Here is an 18340-nt window from a genome sequence, read left to right as displayed (position 1 = left end):
ATCAAAGAAGGTTGACTCAGAGTTCATCTGGATACAATGTTGATAGACAGGTATGCTTCATATGTCAATAAACATTGTATCCAGATGAACTGATTCAACATTCTTTGATTTTCTTACCTGGATTTCTGAGCGCGCATCGAGAGGAGACTAGCTAGACTGTAAAAATAACATGAATGATGGTAACAGATACAAATGCAGGACACACGAGGCGTTTCATGAGGCGTACATACATGGTGACGCCTGCCTAAACGTGACACACCTGGGGCACCTGACTGAACAGTCATGCGTGCATACCAGCACGCGTCTGTGTGGCAGGGTTGCATGAATCACATATACATGTGCACATACATACACACACCTGACTCAAGGGTCGCACATGCATCAGTGCATGTATATCTGTGGGGCAGGGCTGCAGAAAGCACACACATACTCGCTCATAGTCCAGACCTAGTATGATTATGAAGCAGGAGTCACGCCTGCGTTTTCTGAGGCACTGTTCACCCCTCACACACACACACACACACAACTCCTCCTCAGCATTTTCTGTAACACACAGTATGTGAGGTGTGTGTGTGTACGTGAGGTGCGTTTGGCCGTAGCTCCTCGCCTCGAGCAATGAGGATTTTTCCACTTGAGCAATATAGAAGGAGAGGATTGAGCTGAAGTGAGATCATCTTTCAGCACGATGCCGGGACCCGATGACAGCAGCAGGCCTGTTATTGTCTGCAGCTCCTACCAGTCTGACGGGCCACATGAGGGCTCAGAGTAACAAACGGTGCTTCCCCCTCTCAAGTAGAAACATAGCTTTTATTACTGCACCGAAGGTCTGAGCATGAGTCCAGTATGTTATTATTTTATTTTTATTTTTTTTTTAATGGTGTGCTCTGCTTGGGTGTCGGCTTGGTGCTGTTTTTTGTGGACCAGTGAAATATCGGGAGAGTGTGCATATGTATGCATCGTTGTGTGTGTCCAGGTCTTACACACTTCTGAGCCTTAACCAACGTGTCCATATGGGCATTGCTAAGAATAGCATAAAGAAAAGTAAAAACTTTCTCTTAAATTGTAATCTAAACTTTTTTTTTACGATTTAGAGCAAAGCTAAGGCTCTTTCTTTTATGGTGCAATGTTCTGTCACGCTCGAACCCTGGCTCTGCACGGTCAATTTTGCAGTCTAAATTGTTATAATATATCTACAGAACACACGAAAGATATTGCGATGCAGAAATCCCCGTGCGTTAACAGGTACTTATATTGGGCTAATCAAGCATTATCTTGCACCTGGGTTGCAGGTCAGATTTTATGACGCTTCCCTTCAGCCGCAAAATGGGAGCCTAATGTAGTACGTGATAGACAAAGGCAACTGATTCGTGGTACAAAAACTAATAAAAGATCTGATAAATATGAAAAATGAAAATAATGAGGGGAAAAAAAGAGAACGGAGCATTTACAAGCGATTTGCTGAGAAATTTGGCTTACTAAAACTGGCAGTTGAAATATCGACTACAAGTCAAGAACAGTTATAAGACTACATTGAATAAATTCTGTTATTCAACCTTGCTTCAACCTGCCCATCTGCAGCTGGTTTTATGCGTTGGACCCCTGTTTACTTTTGTTATAGCCTATCACATTTAACACAAAGGAAAGCCCCACACAGCTGGAAGTGGTTGCCCAGCACAGCTCAGGTCAACACCTCCATCTCTCACCTACCCCCCCCACCCCCACCCCATGCCGCTGGCTGGAGATATTACCATCAAACACCGCCACAGGGTATCTAGCCTAAAGAAGGATTTTATAATGACCACCATTTTTCTCCCTTGCACGCAAAGGAAGTTGTTTTATGGGGCATCCGGGTAGCCTAGTGGTCTAGTTCGTTGCCTACCAACACGGGGATCACCGGTTCGAATCCCCGTCTTACCTCTAACGTGGTCAGGTGTCCCTACAGACACAATTGGCTGCGGGTTGGAAGCTGGATGTGGGTATGTGTCCTGGTCGCTGCACTAGTGCCTCCTCTGGTCGGTTGGGGCACCTGTTTGGAGGGGACTGGGGGGGGGGGTAGCGTGATCCTCCCACGCGCTACGTCCCCCCGGTGAAACTCCTCATTGTCAGGTGAAAAGAAGCGGCTGGCGACTCCATGTGTATCGGAGGAGACATGTGGTAGTCGGCCGCCTTCCCCGGATCGGCAGAGGGGGTGGAGCAGCGACCAGCACGGCTCGGGAGAGTGGGGTAATTGGCCAAGTACAGTTCAGAGAAAAAGGGGGAGGAAAAAATCAGAGCATGTCTCATATTGTAGCGGGTTCAATCTTAATGTCAAACTCATTCGCAGCTGTGCAGCTGTGCTACACGCAATTGCCAGGATGACACAAAGATAGAGGGTCAAAGCGATTAAATCATATCCTCTCTGCATCCTAATATGACATATACACCTCATGCCTGCATCCCACGAACAGAGAAGAGGCGCATGCATGTATGTGCTCAGATGTGTAGGAGGTCTTTGACCGGTCACACAATGGGAGCTGGGAGCTCCGGTTTTGCAGCTGAGAGATTTGGGTTGCGGGAGCTCCAGATATTCTGTTGTGTTCCCGGTGTGTTCTCGAAGGAAGCCCTCGGTATTTGTTTTCCCGCGTCCACTGTAAACCCCCCCGAGTTAATGTAAGCCAAGAAAAGAACAGGAAGCGTCATTTTACTGGAGTTTATTGCCAGGACGAAGAGGATTACCAATGGATCCGAGAGACATGCAGCTCTGTGTGGTGTCCCAGAGTGCAGCATGGACAGGAACCAGCACTGGAAAATGAAATGGCTAGTTAGCATCTCACTTGCTTGTGAAAGCTTACTGTGCATTGGGGAATCATATTCAGAAATACAGACTTTCAGTGGCAGCAAATTAATTGACAATATATTTGACGATGGGAGTTGATAATCACAGCTGCAGGCTGATTTTGAGGATCCTAGGATGGATACTGCAGTGTTTTGGTATGGTGGTTGGCCCGTCTTAGAACATGTTAGCAGTCGCTCACCCAGCTCTCCATGCGGCCTTGGGATCCTTATGTGCCTTCTCAACTCCTCCTGTCTTTCAAGCGCTCCCTTATTATGTCCTACCTCTTTCCTATTCTCTCTGCCTCTTGAGTTTTCTCTCCTTCCTTTCAACCGCGGTCTCGCCTCGATATTACTTTTGCTTCTATAGCTCTCAATGTCTCGACTCCCCGCCTTCCTCCCCGCACGCTCTGACCTCCTTGAGTCAGATGGCCCAGGTTGGATATTTGTGTAGCTGCAGGTCTCTTCATGTCCTCCTCATCGCTCATGCCAAGTAGCTCCATTAGTCCTACATGGTGAGCTACAGGGCATAATAATAAGCTCATTTCTCATTCACTGCTGGGCAGGGTTTACGTGTACTGTGAAAACAATTAATCTCTGAAAAAAGAAAAAAGACAAGCGGAGAACCTGTGCATGTTCTTGTGTGTCCTTGTCTGTGTGAATGTGTGTTTAGGTGTATGCACGAGTGAAAAATATGTGCTGTATGGTTGCTGGTGCTCGCATCTGTCTGCACCGAGCCATGTCAGCTCTCTCCTGTGAGTCCCACACTTTTTTTTCTTCTTAGTGTGTTTCTCCTGCTTTCTAGAGCCCAGCTCAGATGAGCTATCATAGTTTCAGACAAGGGGAATTTTTTTTTTTTTTTTTTTGGTCATCTGCTCCCCCTTCAGTTCCACCGAACTGACCTCCTTCTGTTCCTCATGTGTTGATGTCACGCGCAGATGTTTTCCCTCACTTTATTTATTTATATGTTTTTATTATGATACGGATAATGAGTATGAGGCTGACGTGAAAGTTGGTGTTGTTTGGTTTTGCATGTTTGTTTGCATTCATAACTTCACGATTAGTGAGTCTCATGACCTTTTTCCCCCCCTCGTGGTTTCCAGGGAGACATACAGCAGCTGATGATTGTAGCAGACCACCGCGCTGCCTATGATTACTGTGAGCACTACAGCCCCGATTGTGAAGTGCCCATCCCCGACCAGCCTCAGAACCAGGACCCGAATGCAGATGAATATGTAAGTGCCACTTTATACAATTTAACTTCATCTCGGCAGCCCTTCTCTTCGTAGCAGCCAGGACACGCGCGGTGCCTGCCTGATCCTGCATCCCTACACTGGACCCGTTTCTGTGCAGAGATCGTGATGGCTCAGAAGAGTGGGGTAATTGGCCGGATACAACTGGGGAGAAAAGGGGAGGGGGGAAAAAAAAATCCAAAAATAAATAAATAAATCAAATCATACATTCTGACAAATATCTACTGTTGTTTTAATGTCTTCCCTCTATAAAATCCCTTCTTTCGCCATCCTTTTCTTTTAATATGCAATTACATTACGCTGAACTGACCCGCTGCAAAAATGTTACTAAGCTGGTGTGTGAAGTCTTTACTAAGTTATTGGTATCAATTTGTAAAATGTAAACTGGTTTGCACCAGTCATTTGTAAAAAGAAAAATTTTTTTACAAAATTTGGCGTAAAGACCTTACTTAGTTTTTAGCATTAACTTGCAATTATTAAACTAGTGATTCGCCAGTTTGGGTTGCACCATTCAAACGTAAGGAATAACATAGCAAGCAATTAATGTGTAAATCGGCTACTGAGCGAGCATCATAACAGCCACCTATTCAAAACCCGTTCACACGTGTTATAATGGCCCTGCACACCAGGCCTCATTAGCCCATGTCGGTCGGACAAAAATGTTCTGACAATGAATATTTCCCAATTTACAATTCATAACTCATTTCAGCATAAGATCCATTCTTATGTTTGTTGTTTTTAAGTCAGGTCTATTATTGTTGTTGCTGTATTTTGATAAAACGTTATAGGTCTTGGTGGCGCAGTGGTTAGCACGTTCCCCTCACAGCAAGAAGGTCCTGGGTAAGAGCCCCGGGGTTGTCTAACCTTGGGGGTCGTCCTCTGTGTGGAGTTTGCATGTTCTCCCCGTGTCTGCGTGGGTTTCCTCCGCGGGCTCCGGTTTCCTCCCACAGTCCAAAGACATGTAGGTCAGGGGAATCGGCCGTACTAAATTGTCCCTAGGTGTGTGTGTCGGCCCTTTGAGAGGGCATGTGTCGGCCTGTCCAGGGTGTCTCCCTGCCTGCCGCCCAATGACTGCTGGGATAGGCTCCAGCATCCCTGCAACCCTGAGAACAGGGTAAGCGGTTCAGATAATGGGTGGATGGTTATAGGTCTCTGTCTGCTAGCAAACTTAAACGACTTCACTCCCTATTTGTAAGAATTTAGTAACAACTAACTTACCCATAATGCCTAGGAGTAGTGCGATGTGGTTTCATTTATTATAGTGTAAATTCTGACTCGGTGCAGATGTGCGGCACGGTGGCCCGCTGGTTAGCACTGTTGCCTCACAGTAAGAAGGTCTTGGGTTCGAACCCCGGGGTTGTCCATAATTAATTTGCAGTAACTGAATTTCCCCAAGGGGATTAATAAAGGAAACTTAATTAGCTTAATGTGACATGTAGACTTACACACAATCAAAAGGATACTCATATGACAATGACAGCACAATAACAGGTTGTATGACTGTAAGGAATCATGGGTTGTCTTCTGTCTCTCCTCTTTTTCTTTTGTGATGTTTGATTTGTTTGTATGTTTGTGTAGAACACAGATGAGGACAGCTATTACTATGAATACCCTTACTATGAGGACATGGACAGCAAGCCCTATGAGTCAACGCCTGACACGGTGGAGTCGGCCTCAAAAGATATCAAGGTGGGTGTCTCCTTGTCCCTCAGTAGGTCATCTACACCTGTGTGATGTATACTAGTCTGCCTCAAACTTACCTTTTCCTTCATTATGGAAATATTTTACCCAAATTTTACACTTCTGCGCATGTTTTTCTTAAATTACTTTGAAGAGTTCAAACAGAACTGGTGACTGAAACAAGTGCTGACCAGCATTTTTGATTTTAAACTGCGTAGTTGCTAACGTTAAGATTTTGAACTTGTTACAGGTTGAAGGGGGAGACCAAGCGGGCACTGAGGTCAAAGTGCTGACCCCCACTTCCGTTTCATCTGGCTCATCATCCAGATCATCTAGCAGCACTTCAGATAGCTCTGCTAACGCTGCCACCACTGACGGTGATGCGTACACGGAGGAAAGCAGCCCTTATAACAGCTATGACAGCTACGGTAACTACGAGACCTACTACGACGAGTCTACGTCGTCACCCGATAACGCTCATCGAGTCACCATCACCAGTACTGGCACCGGGGGGGAGCTGGACCTTGGCTTAGGGTCAAATATTGACCTGGGCACTGGAGCTGATATTGAGAAGAGGGTAATCACCGGTGGAGAAGGGACGTCAGTAATTATCACAAACAAGACCTCAGTGAGTTGGCACCATCCACACTATCACCTTGACCTCTTAAAAGGTTTTACTCACCAGTCACTATTGTGAGTGTAACTGGCATGCTCTAATGCTTAAATTTGATAAGATCTCTATATCTCTATAAGCAGATGCTATATAATCTGTAGTCAAGGGCCAAGCTTTGTTTGCAAGCAAGTAAACAGCCCATGTGGGGAGCGAAACAGGCAGAGCACCTTGGCTGAAATGGCATCTGGACCTAAAACACCTACAAAAATATCAGTATTTGTGTATCATGTGGAGAAACACTTGACTCGTGTCGACTACTTGAGAAACAATCCGGTCGTAGACGTTGTCTCTCGACTCCAACTCTGTTCTCACGTCTGAAGTTGCTCATCTGACTGTAAATACTGACAAGTGCAGAAGAGGAAGTCTTCATAAGAAATGGAAGCCAGCAGCCAGTAGCTCCACCGGAAACCCCCAAAACACTGGCCGTTGTGCCCAGAGCTTAAATCGTCGTCAGATGATGGCCGATGGGCTCCGAGGTTGATCAGATATAACTATAAAAGCCGGATGCTGTGTTTCGCTCTACATATCTTAAGTAAATCACAACTTCCATCACGGTACGATATCATATCGATTCTTTGAACAATGATACGATATTTGCCGGTATGATAAAGTCTGCCACGATGTGATTACAATTCGATTCAGGTGCCTGTGATCGATATGAGACAATATCATATGCCCGTTTAACCCAACCAGTTACATTTATATCAACCCAAAAAAAACAACTAAAATATGATTTGACAATTTTCTTACTGAGCTCTTCCAGACAGTTAAATGAAAAAACAATCTGTTCTTTCTAATAAAAATAGACCTAATTTTGTTCACTATAAAGTGCCACATTTCTCATGTGTAAGTGCAGATTATTTGTTTGTTTTTTTGTTTGTTTATTTTAATCAATTAATTTAAAGAGCCCTTGATGACCTTTCAAATATGGACATAAACCATGCACATCTTTGCCTCATCCCCTTGGATTTACATGTTTCTGTCTGTGTGCTCAGTTCTGTCAGAGATCAGTGTTGTAGTCGGGTCACTAAACCTCAAGTGCGAGTCGAGTCTCGAGTCCCTGGTGTTCGAGTCCGAGTTCTCAAAGAGAGTCCGAGTCATCAAGGTTGAGTCTGAGTCGAGTTCCAAGATGGGCTCCGGTGCTCCACTCTGGCACTGTAAAAAAGCTGACATACAAATAAAAAAGGTCTTCATGAAACAAAAATGACACAGCTGTCACCATTTCAAATGGAGTTTATTTACTTTGTGACACAATAGCCAAACAAAAAAACTAAAAAAAACCAAAATTAAAAAAAAAACAGTCTTTATCAATTAACAAGTCCGGGTCCTCATCTCCAACTTCCGAGTCCAAATGCAGTCAATGTTCAAGGCCAAGTCCAAGTCAGAGTCATCAGTGTTTAAGTCCAAGTCAAGTTACGAGTCCTGAAAATCATGACTCGAGTCGGACTCGAGTCCGAGTCCTGGACTCGAGTACTACAACACTGTTAGAGATATTTAGCTTTAAATATTTCCCATCCTAGGCGTGTCATAAAGATGATTATATGGATCGGTATTTTCCCTTTACATCAATGGTATTGGAACGTTGATCACTGATCCAGATCGATGGATTGTTGCACCCCTCATCATAAGTAGATCTCATCCTTGCATCTATCTCATAGTGACTTGTTTTTATGTATTCATTCTATTTTCACTCATTCTATATATTCTATGTTCTTGTATTCATAGGTGGGAAATGCCTATGATGACAGCTACAGCGAGGGATATGAGTATGGTGAGGAGGGCCAGTACAACATTGGTGGAGGCAGTAGCAGCAGCAAGGTTCACATTGGTGGTGAAGGAGAAAGCAGCAGCACTGCTGGAGGAGGAAGTAGCAGTAGTATTCACATCAGTGGCGGAGGAGGAGGTAGCAGCAGTTCTACCGGTTCTGCTGGAGGAGGTTCTGTATCTCATGGAGGTGGTTCTGTGTCCACTGGGAGTGGTTCTGTCTCAGCGGGAGGATCTTCCAGTTCTGGAGGTGGATCGGCCAGTGCCGGGGCTGGAGCTGGTGGGTCTATTGCCACAGGAACAGGCCTGGGTTTGGACGGCGAGGGAGACTACACAGATCTGGATGCATTCAAGGAGGAGCACATCACTGACTATGGGGATTTGGACCAGGACCTGTATGATAACTATGGAACCCTGGATTATGGAGACAAAGAGGGCAAAGTGCTGCCTGCTGAGACCGATGAGTATTATGGACAGGTGAAAAATAATGGAGGGACATGATGCCCAAGACATGATCATGAAGATGAGGAGGATAGGATGATGAGGATGATAAAGGTGATGAAGAGGAGGGAGCTGATTTTGTGTTTGTGTCTGTGTGTTTGGTGTGTAGGTTGATGGAGCCCGCGGTGAGAAGGGACAGAAGGGAGAGCCTGCTGTTATTGAGCCTGTGAGTAAAGATTTTTAACACATTTGAGTAACAGATGTAGGGTGTGTGACTGTGTATATTCACACGAGTGGATGTTTGCATCTACGAGTGCATATGTAGGATCCACATCTAAACACGACCAGTGTCTTAACTCTGACTGAATCCTGTGAGAGACAACATTTATCTCACTTAGCCCTTTTAGACCCAGTCTGGGGCATCCTCAGTCATGGCTGGCTGGCCACTGGGATGACAGCATAAACATCTGGAGAATAGCCATGCAAGTATTGTCACTGATCTGTAAACATCACGTGACTTAGAATAAACAAATAGATGGATAGAGGAAGAGGAAGAATACAACAAGGGGCCGAGTGACTGGCAAATCTCTCAAAGGCCTCCCTGTTTGTTTCTACCAGCCACTGCAGATTTGTTTGAAATCCTGTCAGGTGTAGAGAAGCAAATCCAAATGCTTCCTCTTGCACAATGCATGGGTGACAGAGGGACGATGCAGATTTTAAAAATTAATCACAATTTGTGTGTATTGTGCAACGTACAATATGTGAGAGCAAGAAAAAGAGACATCTAGTAAAACCTTCCAGAAGTGTTGTTTTCATTCGTGTACGGGCACATTGACCCGTGTATCTGTGCTGCTGTGTAACCCAACCTTAGCCATCTCTCCCACTTAGCCTGTTAGCTAGCTCCCCCTAATTGGAAACAAGAAGTCTGCTTTTGTGTCCCTGCAATACTGATACCCAGCAATCTCCTGGATGTTTCACCACAAATGCACACACATGCAAACCAATACTGCCCGTCTCTGTCCTCTTGATTTATCGCTTTTTCCCCCTCCTTCCCTCCACTTGCCCAAAATCCGATAAGGTCCATTACAACACACTGAGAATATCAACGACCATTTAAAGTTAGAGAAAACACTGCAGGGGTAGCTCAGACAGAGGGCTTTTTGAGCTAGTGGAAAAAACGCTGAAATCACAAGAGTCATCTTGGGATTTGGGTTTTTGTGTTGGATCTGTTCCCCACAATAAAGCGAGAAGCCAACACGTCACCACAATCACAAACAAACAGAGACAGAGCCTTGCCGCCACTAAGATGCAGCTCCCCACAACAATGCTTCTGTAATTTGAGGCTCATCCACTGCCAGTGTGGAGACTCCATGGCAAACATGGGACCACTGCTGCAGGCTCTCTTCTAAAAAGTATTACAAATGCACTCTTCTTAAATAAATACATAAACAAATAAAGGTCATACAGATTAAGTTACCATGAATGAATTTGCTTGGGTCGACTCATGATATATGTGGTAGCCTGCTACAAACCACAGTTAGTGTGGACAAATTCATATCCTCCTCTAGTTGCATCATGTCCTCCTTTGGCTTGGCTTGCTACTCAGAAAGCCCTTCATGGTCCTCTGGCCACTGTGTCTCTTCTGTCCTTCATGCCTCCGCGCTCACTAAGTTAATCACTGACAAAATTAAAATGACAGGCAGGAATTTACATTTAATCAACAAACACTTTCAGATGGAAAGTTGACATGCAGGTGTGTGACAACATGTAAATTTGTATTCATAATGTGCCCTCTGTGATTGTTGATTTAGCTACATAGTGTATGCTAGCACACACGTGACTGAGCGTGTGCCCATATGTGCCATTAGGCCCACACTATAGAAAGGACTGCTAGCAATGATCAATCTCATATCTAATGGATTGTTTTTGCTTGTGTGTTTCAGGGAATGTTGGTGGAGGGTCAGCCTGGGCCTGAAGGGCCAACAGTAAGTTTATCTTTAAATTCTGCTTCTATTCGTATACATATACATTTACATATATACATACGCATATACACACACACACACACACACACACATATATATATATATATATACATATGCATATGCATATGCATATGTATGTATGATATGTGTATTATATATATAATACATATGCATGTATTATATGTATATCATATATAATACATACATATACACAGCAGAAAGGAGGAAAAATATATATATAATACATGCATATACACAGCAAAAAGGAGTGAAGGAGTGGAAAACATGAAGGACAATATACTTACAGAGCTGGGAACCAACTTGAAACCGCAATTAAAAATAGTGGTGAAAACAACCCCCCTACAGCGATAAGGACTTATCCAGATGTTTAAGAAGTTAATTTATTTACTTTGATTTTTTCCAACACATGTTTGACACCATAGAGATGGGGACCAGCCAGCCAAGCGCTGAGCCACAAACATAGGAACCAATAAAAAAATTTACAACCCAGCAACCTTTCCCATATCGCCTCATACTTTTGTCCTCTGTGCAGCAGTATTTTGCAACATACGAAGAACTGTTAGCTGTTTGAACTTCAGTATTTCTCTAGCATTGTGCTATATATATATGTAAGAGTGAGTAATGAGATATTCTGTTTTGAATAGGGTCTCCCTGGACCCCCGGGTGCCTCTGGCCCACCAGGTGGCTCTGGAGAGCCTGGAGAGAGGGTGAGTAGTCATAATCTCCATCAACATAAAGCAAGCTGGCATCTCACACACTATCTATTAGAGATACACATGCATACCCTAAATACGCTTGCATGTGTGTGTGTTTGTGCGTGTCTGTATCTGTGTGACTGTCTTTGTCTTTATGTTTCTCTCTATTACTAAGGGCCCCACCGGTCGCCCTGGCCTTCCTGGTGCTGATGGTCTGCCAGGACCCCCTGGAACAGTGCTGATGTTGCCTGTAAGTCAATCTCTTCATCACTGCCTTTAGAAAACAAACCCTGTCAGTTGTCACACGTTCACCATACATTGGTTCATTCCTCAGCATACGGGCGCTCAGTCATACTCTGTATACTTGGATTTTTCCTGCTTTGTTCCTTGTTTAAAGCTGAGAAGAGTGTGTATTTCCCTGTGTCATCAATAATTCGGACAAGAGGTTTACACATTCTGGTGGAATGTAGGGAGTTTCCTATCAAGGCTCTTTGCCTTGATGGACCTGCCCCACATTGACTGTTGTAATGTAAATCTGTACTCTTGCGCTCTCTTGTGGACCTTATCAGTATCCGGGTTGACCCCAGACCAAAGGGGTTTGACTAATAATTATGTTCGCCCCCTTGAGACAAACTATCTTGTTGGTCTTCGTAAATCTTGGCCGTGATATAAAAGGGATGATCCAATGGCAAAACTGGGGCAATATTTTCTGGCAAAATTTGGTGCCAATAAATAAAGCCATAATACACATTACAAAACGTGCAATTTATTAACTTGATGAAATGATTGAGCCATTAACTTTTTGCCCATTTCCGATCCCCAGCCAGCATTTAGCTCCGGTTTCGCATTGCCCAGTTGATCCCACATATTTGATAATGGAGGTCAGTTTTGCCCAAAATCTCCCTTAAAATGTGACTACATAACATCACTTGAGAACCTTTCTCTTCCTCCAACCAAATTTAAAGTTGTTTGTTTGATAGCTTCCAGGAAGTCATTCAATCCAAGACAAGAAGCAAAGTAATTGTCCCCCCCCCCCCCCGTGGCTGCATGTGCGGTTATCAATAGAAAAAAATAGTTTTGCAGAAGTTGCACAGCAAGGCTGACTACATTTCTTTTGCAAACAGGCCAGTTAGTCTCTGTTGCTCTTAGCCAGTTACTAGGTAGGCTGCCTAAATCGCCTGATTAGTTGTGCAGATGTGCCATTGCGGTTTCAGGGGTCCGCGGAGCTGTCTGGAAAAGCAATGTGGTAGGCTCTGTCTGGACAGGAACTGAATCCTGTCTAGCCTATCCACTGGCAAAAGGCTCCTTGAAATCTGATCTGGTCCTTGAGCTGCGACCCTAATGAGAAACATGCATTGTTGTTTCACCGCTGTTAGCGAACACCGAGGAAGTGCGGCACAGAAGAAGTGCAAGGAATGCAGCACAATAAACTCTGGATTAATAAGGCTAAAATCCATATTGCAGCCCTGTGTTCCTTCTTATACCACCTATTTATATTTGTATTCACCCTATGGTGATATGTTTTCTCTCTGCAGTTTTAATTCTGAGTATGACTGGGTTTAATCTCCCATGGGTTACTCTCATGTGAAAAGAATGCTGTGGGTCCCAAAGGCAGCGATTGTGTGTTTGTGTTATTTATTTATTTATTTTTTTGTGCCCCAGGCCTTTGCAATCTTCAACTGGATCTGGCAGAGCATTTTGTTCAGGACTTGATGCAAAAGAATGTCAGTTTACTGCTGAGCATTTAAGAGGGAGAGTAGAGAAAAAAAGGAGTAAATGACGTTTTGCACAAAAAAAAATAAATAAAAAATAAAAAAACAGATTGATTGAGATTTTCAATACACACTGAACATTTTTGTTTTCAATACAATGAAAATCTCAGCAGAAACCTGAACTGTAAACGTGTTGGTTGCTGCTGTGAGAGCTGCAGTACCTTGGACTCGGCCATGTCGTTGATGTAAGGAGTAAAATGTTTGTAATTTGCTCCATAGTAACGACGTTTCTGCAGTGCTGAAACTTTACCCAGTTTTTTAGTGTTGTGTTGTTTTGCATCTGTAAACCAGCCAACGTTTATCCTCCCGGGGACATGGCTATTTAACCCAGCTCCAGATGCCCTGGCACCAGCACATTTCTATTACACCATCAGCTTCCCTAAAAAGTGCAGTAATCACTCTTGACCACCAGGTGCCAGTAGCTAAACATGAGGCTTTCTGCTTGGAAGTTTAATCTTCTTAGTGTGCTCTTCTTAGTTCTACGTTTGTTATATTATGTGTGCATTAAGATGGTGTTATGAATAGCTTCTAACTGTGAGTAGGCAAGGCAGGTTAGTGATACTGAATATTCCCTGGAATTATCTCAAGAGCTTGATATTTCTGTAAAGATAGCTATTTATTCATCTTGATGATTTATTGCTAGTGGACAGTTGAACCCAGCTTCTTCGTTTGTCTCTTGTTTTTTTTTTCTGTTATCCAATTGCTATTTTGGACTAGTGCCACCTCTTATGGAGTACTGTATTGACAACATTGTCCCTCAATGAGTCTCAGTCATTCTTGGTTCCCTCCATAGTTTCGATTCAGCTCTGGAGGAGACTCCGGTCAGAAGGGACCTGCTGTGTCTGCCCAGGAGGCTCAAATGCAAGCTATCATGCAGCAAGCCAGGGTAACAATTTAACCCTAAACACAACCTCACGCACATATTCCTGATAAAGGCTGTTCATTTATGCAAGCATCTGCACAGTCACACTGCAGAAACATGTGCACACAAACACACTCACGCATGCATGTAGTCACACTCACACACTTGTGTATGCATTGCATAATTGGAGGAACTGTGTCTTTTCTAATGTGTCTTTTCCCATTTCAGCTGGCAATGCGTGGCCCAACAGGCCCGATGGGCTTGACTGGCAGATCAGGCCCTCTGGTATGTACTGCAGGTCACGTCACTGAAAAAAACTTGTCAATAGAAATTGTTTAATTTTAATTTTTTTATTATGTTACAGGGTTGATTTTTTTTCATGATTTCTGTTCATAATGGTAATATCGGTTTGTTGTATGTAAACATTACAAATTAAACATTTGTATTCATTCATTAGTTAATTGATTCATGCATTCATTCATTCATCCATTCATTATCCAAGCCACTTATCCGAATTCGTGTCGTAGGATGCTGGAACCTATCCCAGCAGTCACTGGGCTTATATTTTATTATATATTATAATATTGTTATTATTTATTAGATATATATTATTATTATAAATATTATTATTATATATTATACGTTATTTATGTATATATTTTATATATTATATTTTATTGGGCTTATTGTATTGTATTTGACAACTCATAAATATATCTAGTGTCTATGAAACGTTTGTGAATTTATGTTTTTTCCTCAGGGTCCTCCTGGTGTGGCGGGACTGAAAGGAGAGTCTGGTGAGGCTGGACCTCAGGTAAGAGAAGTGCATAAATGAGTAGGCTACTCTGCCAATATATATTCACCAGCCAACTTCAGGGCTCTGGCCCAGACATCCATTCCTTCACAATCTGTCTGCCTTCAATTTATCTTCTTCATAATTCAAAATACATCAGAGAAATGCCACACAACTCTTGGTTTATGATCTTACCTCCAACATGCTCTTTGTGATGGCAAGGGCAGGAAAAATTGATAAATGTGTCAGGCTTTAGCATAAATATTATGTTTCAGGGACCCCGTGGACCTCTGGGATCTCCTGGACCCAGTGGAAAGCCTGGCAGAAGGGTAAGCATGTTAACATGGCTAAGTTGCACCCAAAAAGCACCCACAGATTTAGATATCCAACTTCAATTTAAAATTCCAATTAGAAATTGAATAATTGTAGCACCATTCTGAACAAACGAGTAAAATTCACCACCTTTTTCTGACTTACCTATTAATGGTTTTGTTTCGCTGTTTTTGCAGGGTCGTGCTGGAGCTGATGGTGCTCGAGGCATGCCAGGACAGACTGGAACCAAGGTAGTTTCTTCACTGCTGTCATTTTTATCATTTTATCAGCTCCGAGTCGCCGTGTTTGGTTATATTATTGCATTTTATTCCGCTCACAATATTCTCTCTCACCACTTTTATTGACATCGTCTGTTTAACGTCTGGGTTAGATGATCTCAAAATGGCTGTGTTTTCTGCCCATCAGGGAGACCGAGGCTTTGATGGATTGGCTGGGCTTCCTGGCGAAAAGGGACACCGAGTAGGTTTTTGGTTATTTTAAAGGTGTTGCGTGTGGATACATCTTTGTGTGTATATTTATACATGTGTGTATTGACCTTGCCACTGCTGTTTCGTTTTGTTCTTGTAGGGTGAAAATGGACCTTCTGGACCCCCAGGTGCCCCAGGGGAGGATGGAGAGAGAGTGAGAATATAGTGTTTCTTAATGTCTCTAACCCAATATTCTTTATTTCAATTATGCTCCCTATTTCCAGTCTTCAGTCTTATCCTCCACCTTCTCTTCCATCTCTCTTATCAATAACTTGTTACATACTTATCAAACCTTACATCTGCTTCTGTTCTTATTACCCCTCACATCCATTTAACAGCCCCTCTTTCCTCCCTACTCTGCATCCCTCCCCATCTCAATGCACCACACTTCCCCTTACATCCTCACTTTCTCCTCTATTGTCATTCATGTGCTTCTCAGTACCACAGTCTGACCCCTTCTCCTATCTCTTTCCCAGGGAGATGACGGAGAGATTGGACCCAGGGGACTCCCGGGTGAACCAGTGAGTTAACATCATTATCATGCAGGCTTTCAGTGATACCGGGAGAACTCAAGTCCCATTCTCAACAGCTCAGTATATCATTTTAGCATAAGTTGGCTTTTTCACAGAAATCAGTGACTTTTTTTCCTGTTTCCTTGTACTTAAAGCCGCAGTAGGCAACATGAACAATCCATTTGAGTGGCACGGTGGCGCAGTGGTTAGCGCTGTCACCTCACAGCAAGAAGGTCCTGGGTTCAAACCTCGGGGTTGTCCAGCCTTGGGGGTCATCCCAGGTCGTCCTCTTTGTGGAGTTTGCATGTTCTCCCCGTGTCTGCGGTGGGTTTTTCACCGGGTGCTCCAGTTTCCCCCACCATCAAAAAGACATGCAAGTTAGGGTTAATACTCCTGTCTGTGCCCCTGACCGAGCCATGGAAAGATGAACTGGAGTTGGTCCCCGGGTGCTGCACGGCGGCTGCCCACTGCTCCTAGCTACACAGCTGGGAAGGGTTAAATGCAGAGCATGAATTTACCCACAGGGATTAATAAAGTATCTCAAAATCAAAAATCAAAGTCAATGCAAAACCTTGCACCTCGTATCACTCCGCATCGCTCCTCAGCCCCTTATACTTCCCCCAGCTCTCACCATCTCGAAAATTCCTCTCCGATGTTGACCCTCGTCTGAACTCTCATTTTATTTAGCGCTTTTTTGTCTCTCTCTTCTCCTCCAAGGTCTTCCTTCTTTTAGTTTTTTTTTTTTTAATCAACACCGTTGCTGTTGACACATCATCTGTGTGTGCGCCGCCACGCCGAACCAAGACACGTAGAACCTGGATGACCATAATTTGTACAGACCAGTTACATACAAGTTGGCTAGTTACATGCTAGCTAACCCTGACTGTTTGTTTGATTCAGACGGGGTCCAGTTTAAAAAAGAAAAATCTAAATATGAAGGGCCGGGCGCTCACAGACACACATTTTTTTTTTTCAAAGGAACCCACTAATTAAATATTGTTTGTAACATGCAATGGTCAAAATTAGTTATTTCAGCATCCGGGTAGTGTGGCGGTCTATCCATTGACTACCAACACGGGGTTCGCCAGTTCAAATCTTCGTGTTACCTCCAGCTTGGTCAGGCGTCTCTACAGACACAATTGGCCATGTTTGCGGGTGGGAAACCGGATGTGGGTATGTGTCCTGGTCGCTGCACTAGCGCCTCCTCTGGGGTGGATAGCATGATCCTCCCACATGCTAAGTCCCCCTGGCGAAACTCCTCAATGTCAGGTGAAAAGAAGCAGCTGGCGACTCCACATGTACCAGAGGAGGCATGTGGTAGTCTGCAGCCCTCCCCGGAATCGGCAGAGAGGGTGGAGCAGCGACCGGGATGGCTCGGAAGAGTGGGATACTTGGCCGGATACAATTGGGGAGAAAAAGGGGGAAAATTGTATTTATTTCATCCACAATTATATTGAAATAATATTGCCTACTGCAGCTTTAATCAGCAGATTTCAGGCGCTATAATACTGCATATAAATGCAGCTTTTGAGTATTGTGTTGCTGAAAAAGTGAAATGTGTGAGGTGAGAGATTCAGTCAGCTCTCTTTAGGCTTGACATAACATCTTCCTGCCTTCACGGAAAGGCCATTCTTTATGGAGAGGAAAAGATGGGAAGAAAGAGATCATCAGGAAGTTTTCGAAATCCACTTGCAATGATTTCTTTTTGCCGCCAGGGTATGCTATACTGGCTTGGCTTCATACTTTCAGGACATGACATCTAGTTAGGTAACCATCTGAAGAAAAGCACTGCAGTCCAAAGCTATCTCTGATATTTATAGCCATGAGGAGGGGAAGTGTGGGAAAAGGAGAGTTCTAGACTTCTGTCTTAATTCCACCATGTAGAATACCCTCGAGGACATTTAATAAGTCAGTTACTGCCCAGAAGTATGCTTTTTAAACTAGATAAAACTGAAAATTCTACAATTCATTAACTCTGCCACGGCTTTGATACCAGTCTAAGTCTTATTATTTTCCTGTTCCTTAGGGGCCCCGCGGTTTGCTTGGACCAAAGGGACCTCAAGGACCTCCTGGACCTCCTGTGAGTTCCTCCATCTTCATTTTTTCACGTATACATTCACACAATTTCCATAGATTTACTGTTTGCAGAGCAAAGCCACACAGGACACAGTAAACAACGCCCATGGAGGAATCTGAAATTCAAAATATCTAACAAATACTCACACATACACACACACAGCAGCACGTCAGTGTGATTTAGCTTCATGACTTGGTAAGA

At 43.7% G+C, this 18340-nt stretch overlaps 1 protein-coding gene across 1 annotated transcript in view; it reads left to right on the top strand.

Annotated features, from left to right (window-relative positions):
- col5a1 (procollagen, type V, alpha 1) overlaps positions 1–18340 on the top strand; it is a 103800-nt gene that overhangs the window by 45981 nt on the left and 39479 nt on the right. The window contains exons 6-22 of the mRNA XM_056290506.1: positions 3915–4046; positions 5643–5753; positions 5995–6372; positions 8143–8658; positions 8792–8848; positions 10566–10607; positions 11273–11335; positions 11499–11573; positions 13889–13981; positions 14186–14242; positions 14718–14771; positions 15026–15079; positions 15260–15313; positions 15489–15542; positions 15651–15704; positions 16027–16071; positions 18089–18142. Coding sequence (XP_056146481.1) covers positions 3915–4046; positions 5643–5753; positions 5995–6372; positions 8143–8658; positions 8792–8848; positions 10566–10607; positions 11273–11335; positions 11499–11573; positions 13889–13981; positions 14186–14242; positions 14718–14771; positions 15026–15079; positions 15260–15313; positions 15489–15542; positions 15651–15704; positions 16027–16071; positions 18089–18142 — 1893 coding nt within the window. The remainder of the gene's footprint in view (positions 1–3914; positions 4047–5642; positions 5754–5994; positions 6373–8142; positions 8659–8791; positions 8849–10565; positions 10608–11272; positions 11336–11498; positions 11574–13888; positions 13982–14185; positions 14243–14717; positions 14772–15025; positions 15080–15259; positions 15314–15488; positions 15543–15650; positions 15705–16026; positions 16072–18088; positions 18143–18340) is intronic.

Source organism: Lampris incognitus, chromosome 12 (genome assembly GCF_029633865.1).
Source record: "Lampris incognitus isolate fLamInc1 chromosome 12, fLamInc1.hap2, whole genome shotgun sequence".
Classification (NCBI taxonomy): domain Eukaryota; kingdom Metazoa; phylum Chordata; class Actinopteri; order Lampriformes; family Lampridae; genus Lampris; species Lampris incognitus.
The sequence above is the reverse complement of the archived record's forward strand: the minus strand, read 5'-3'. Positions and strand labels throughout refer to the sequence as shown.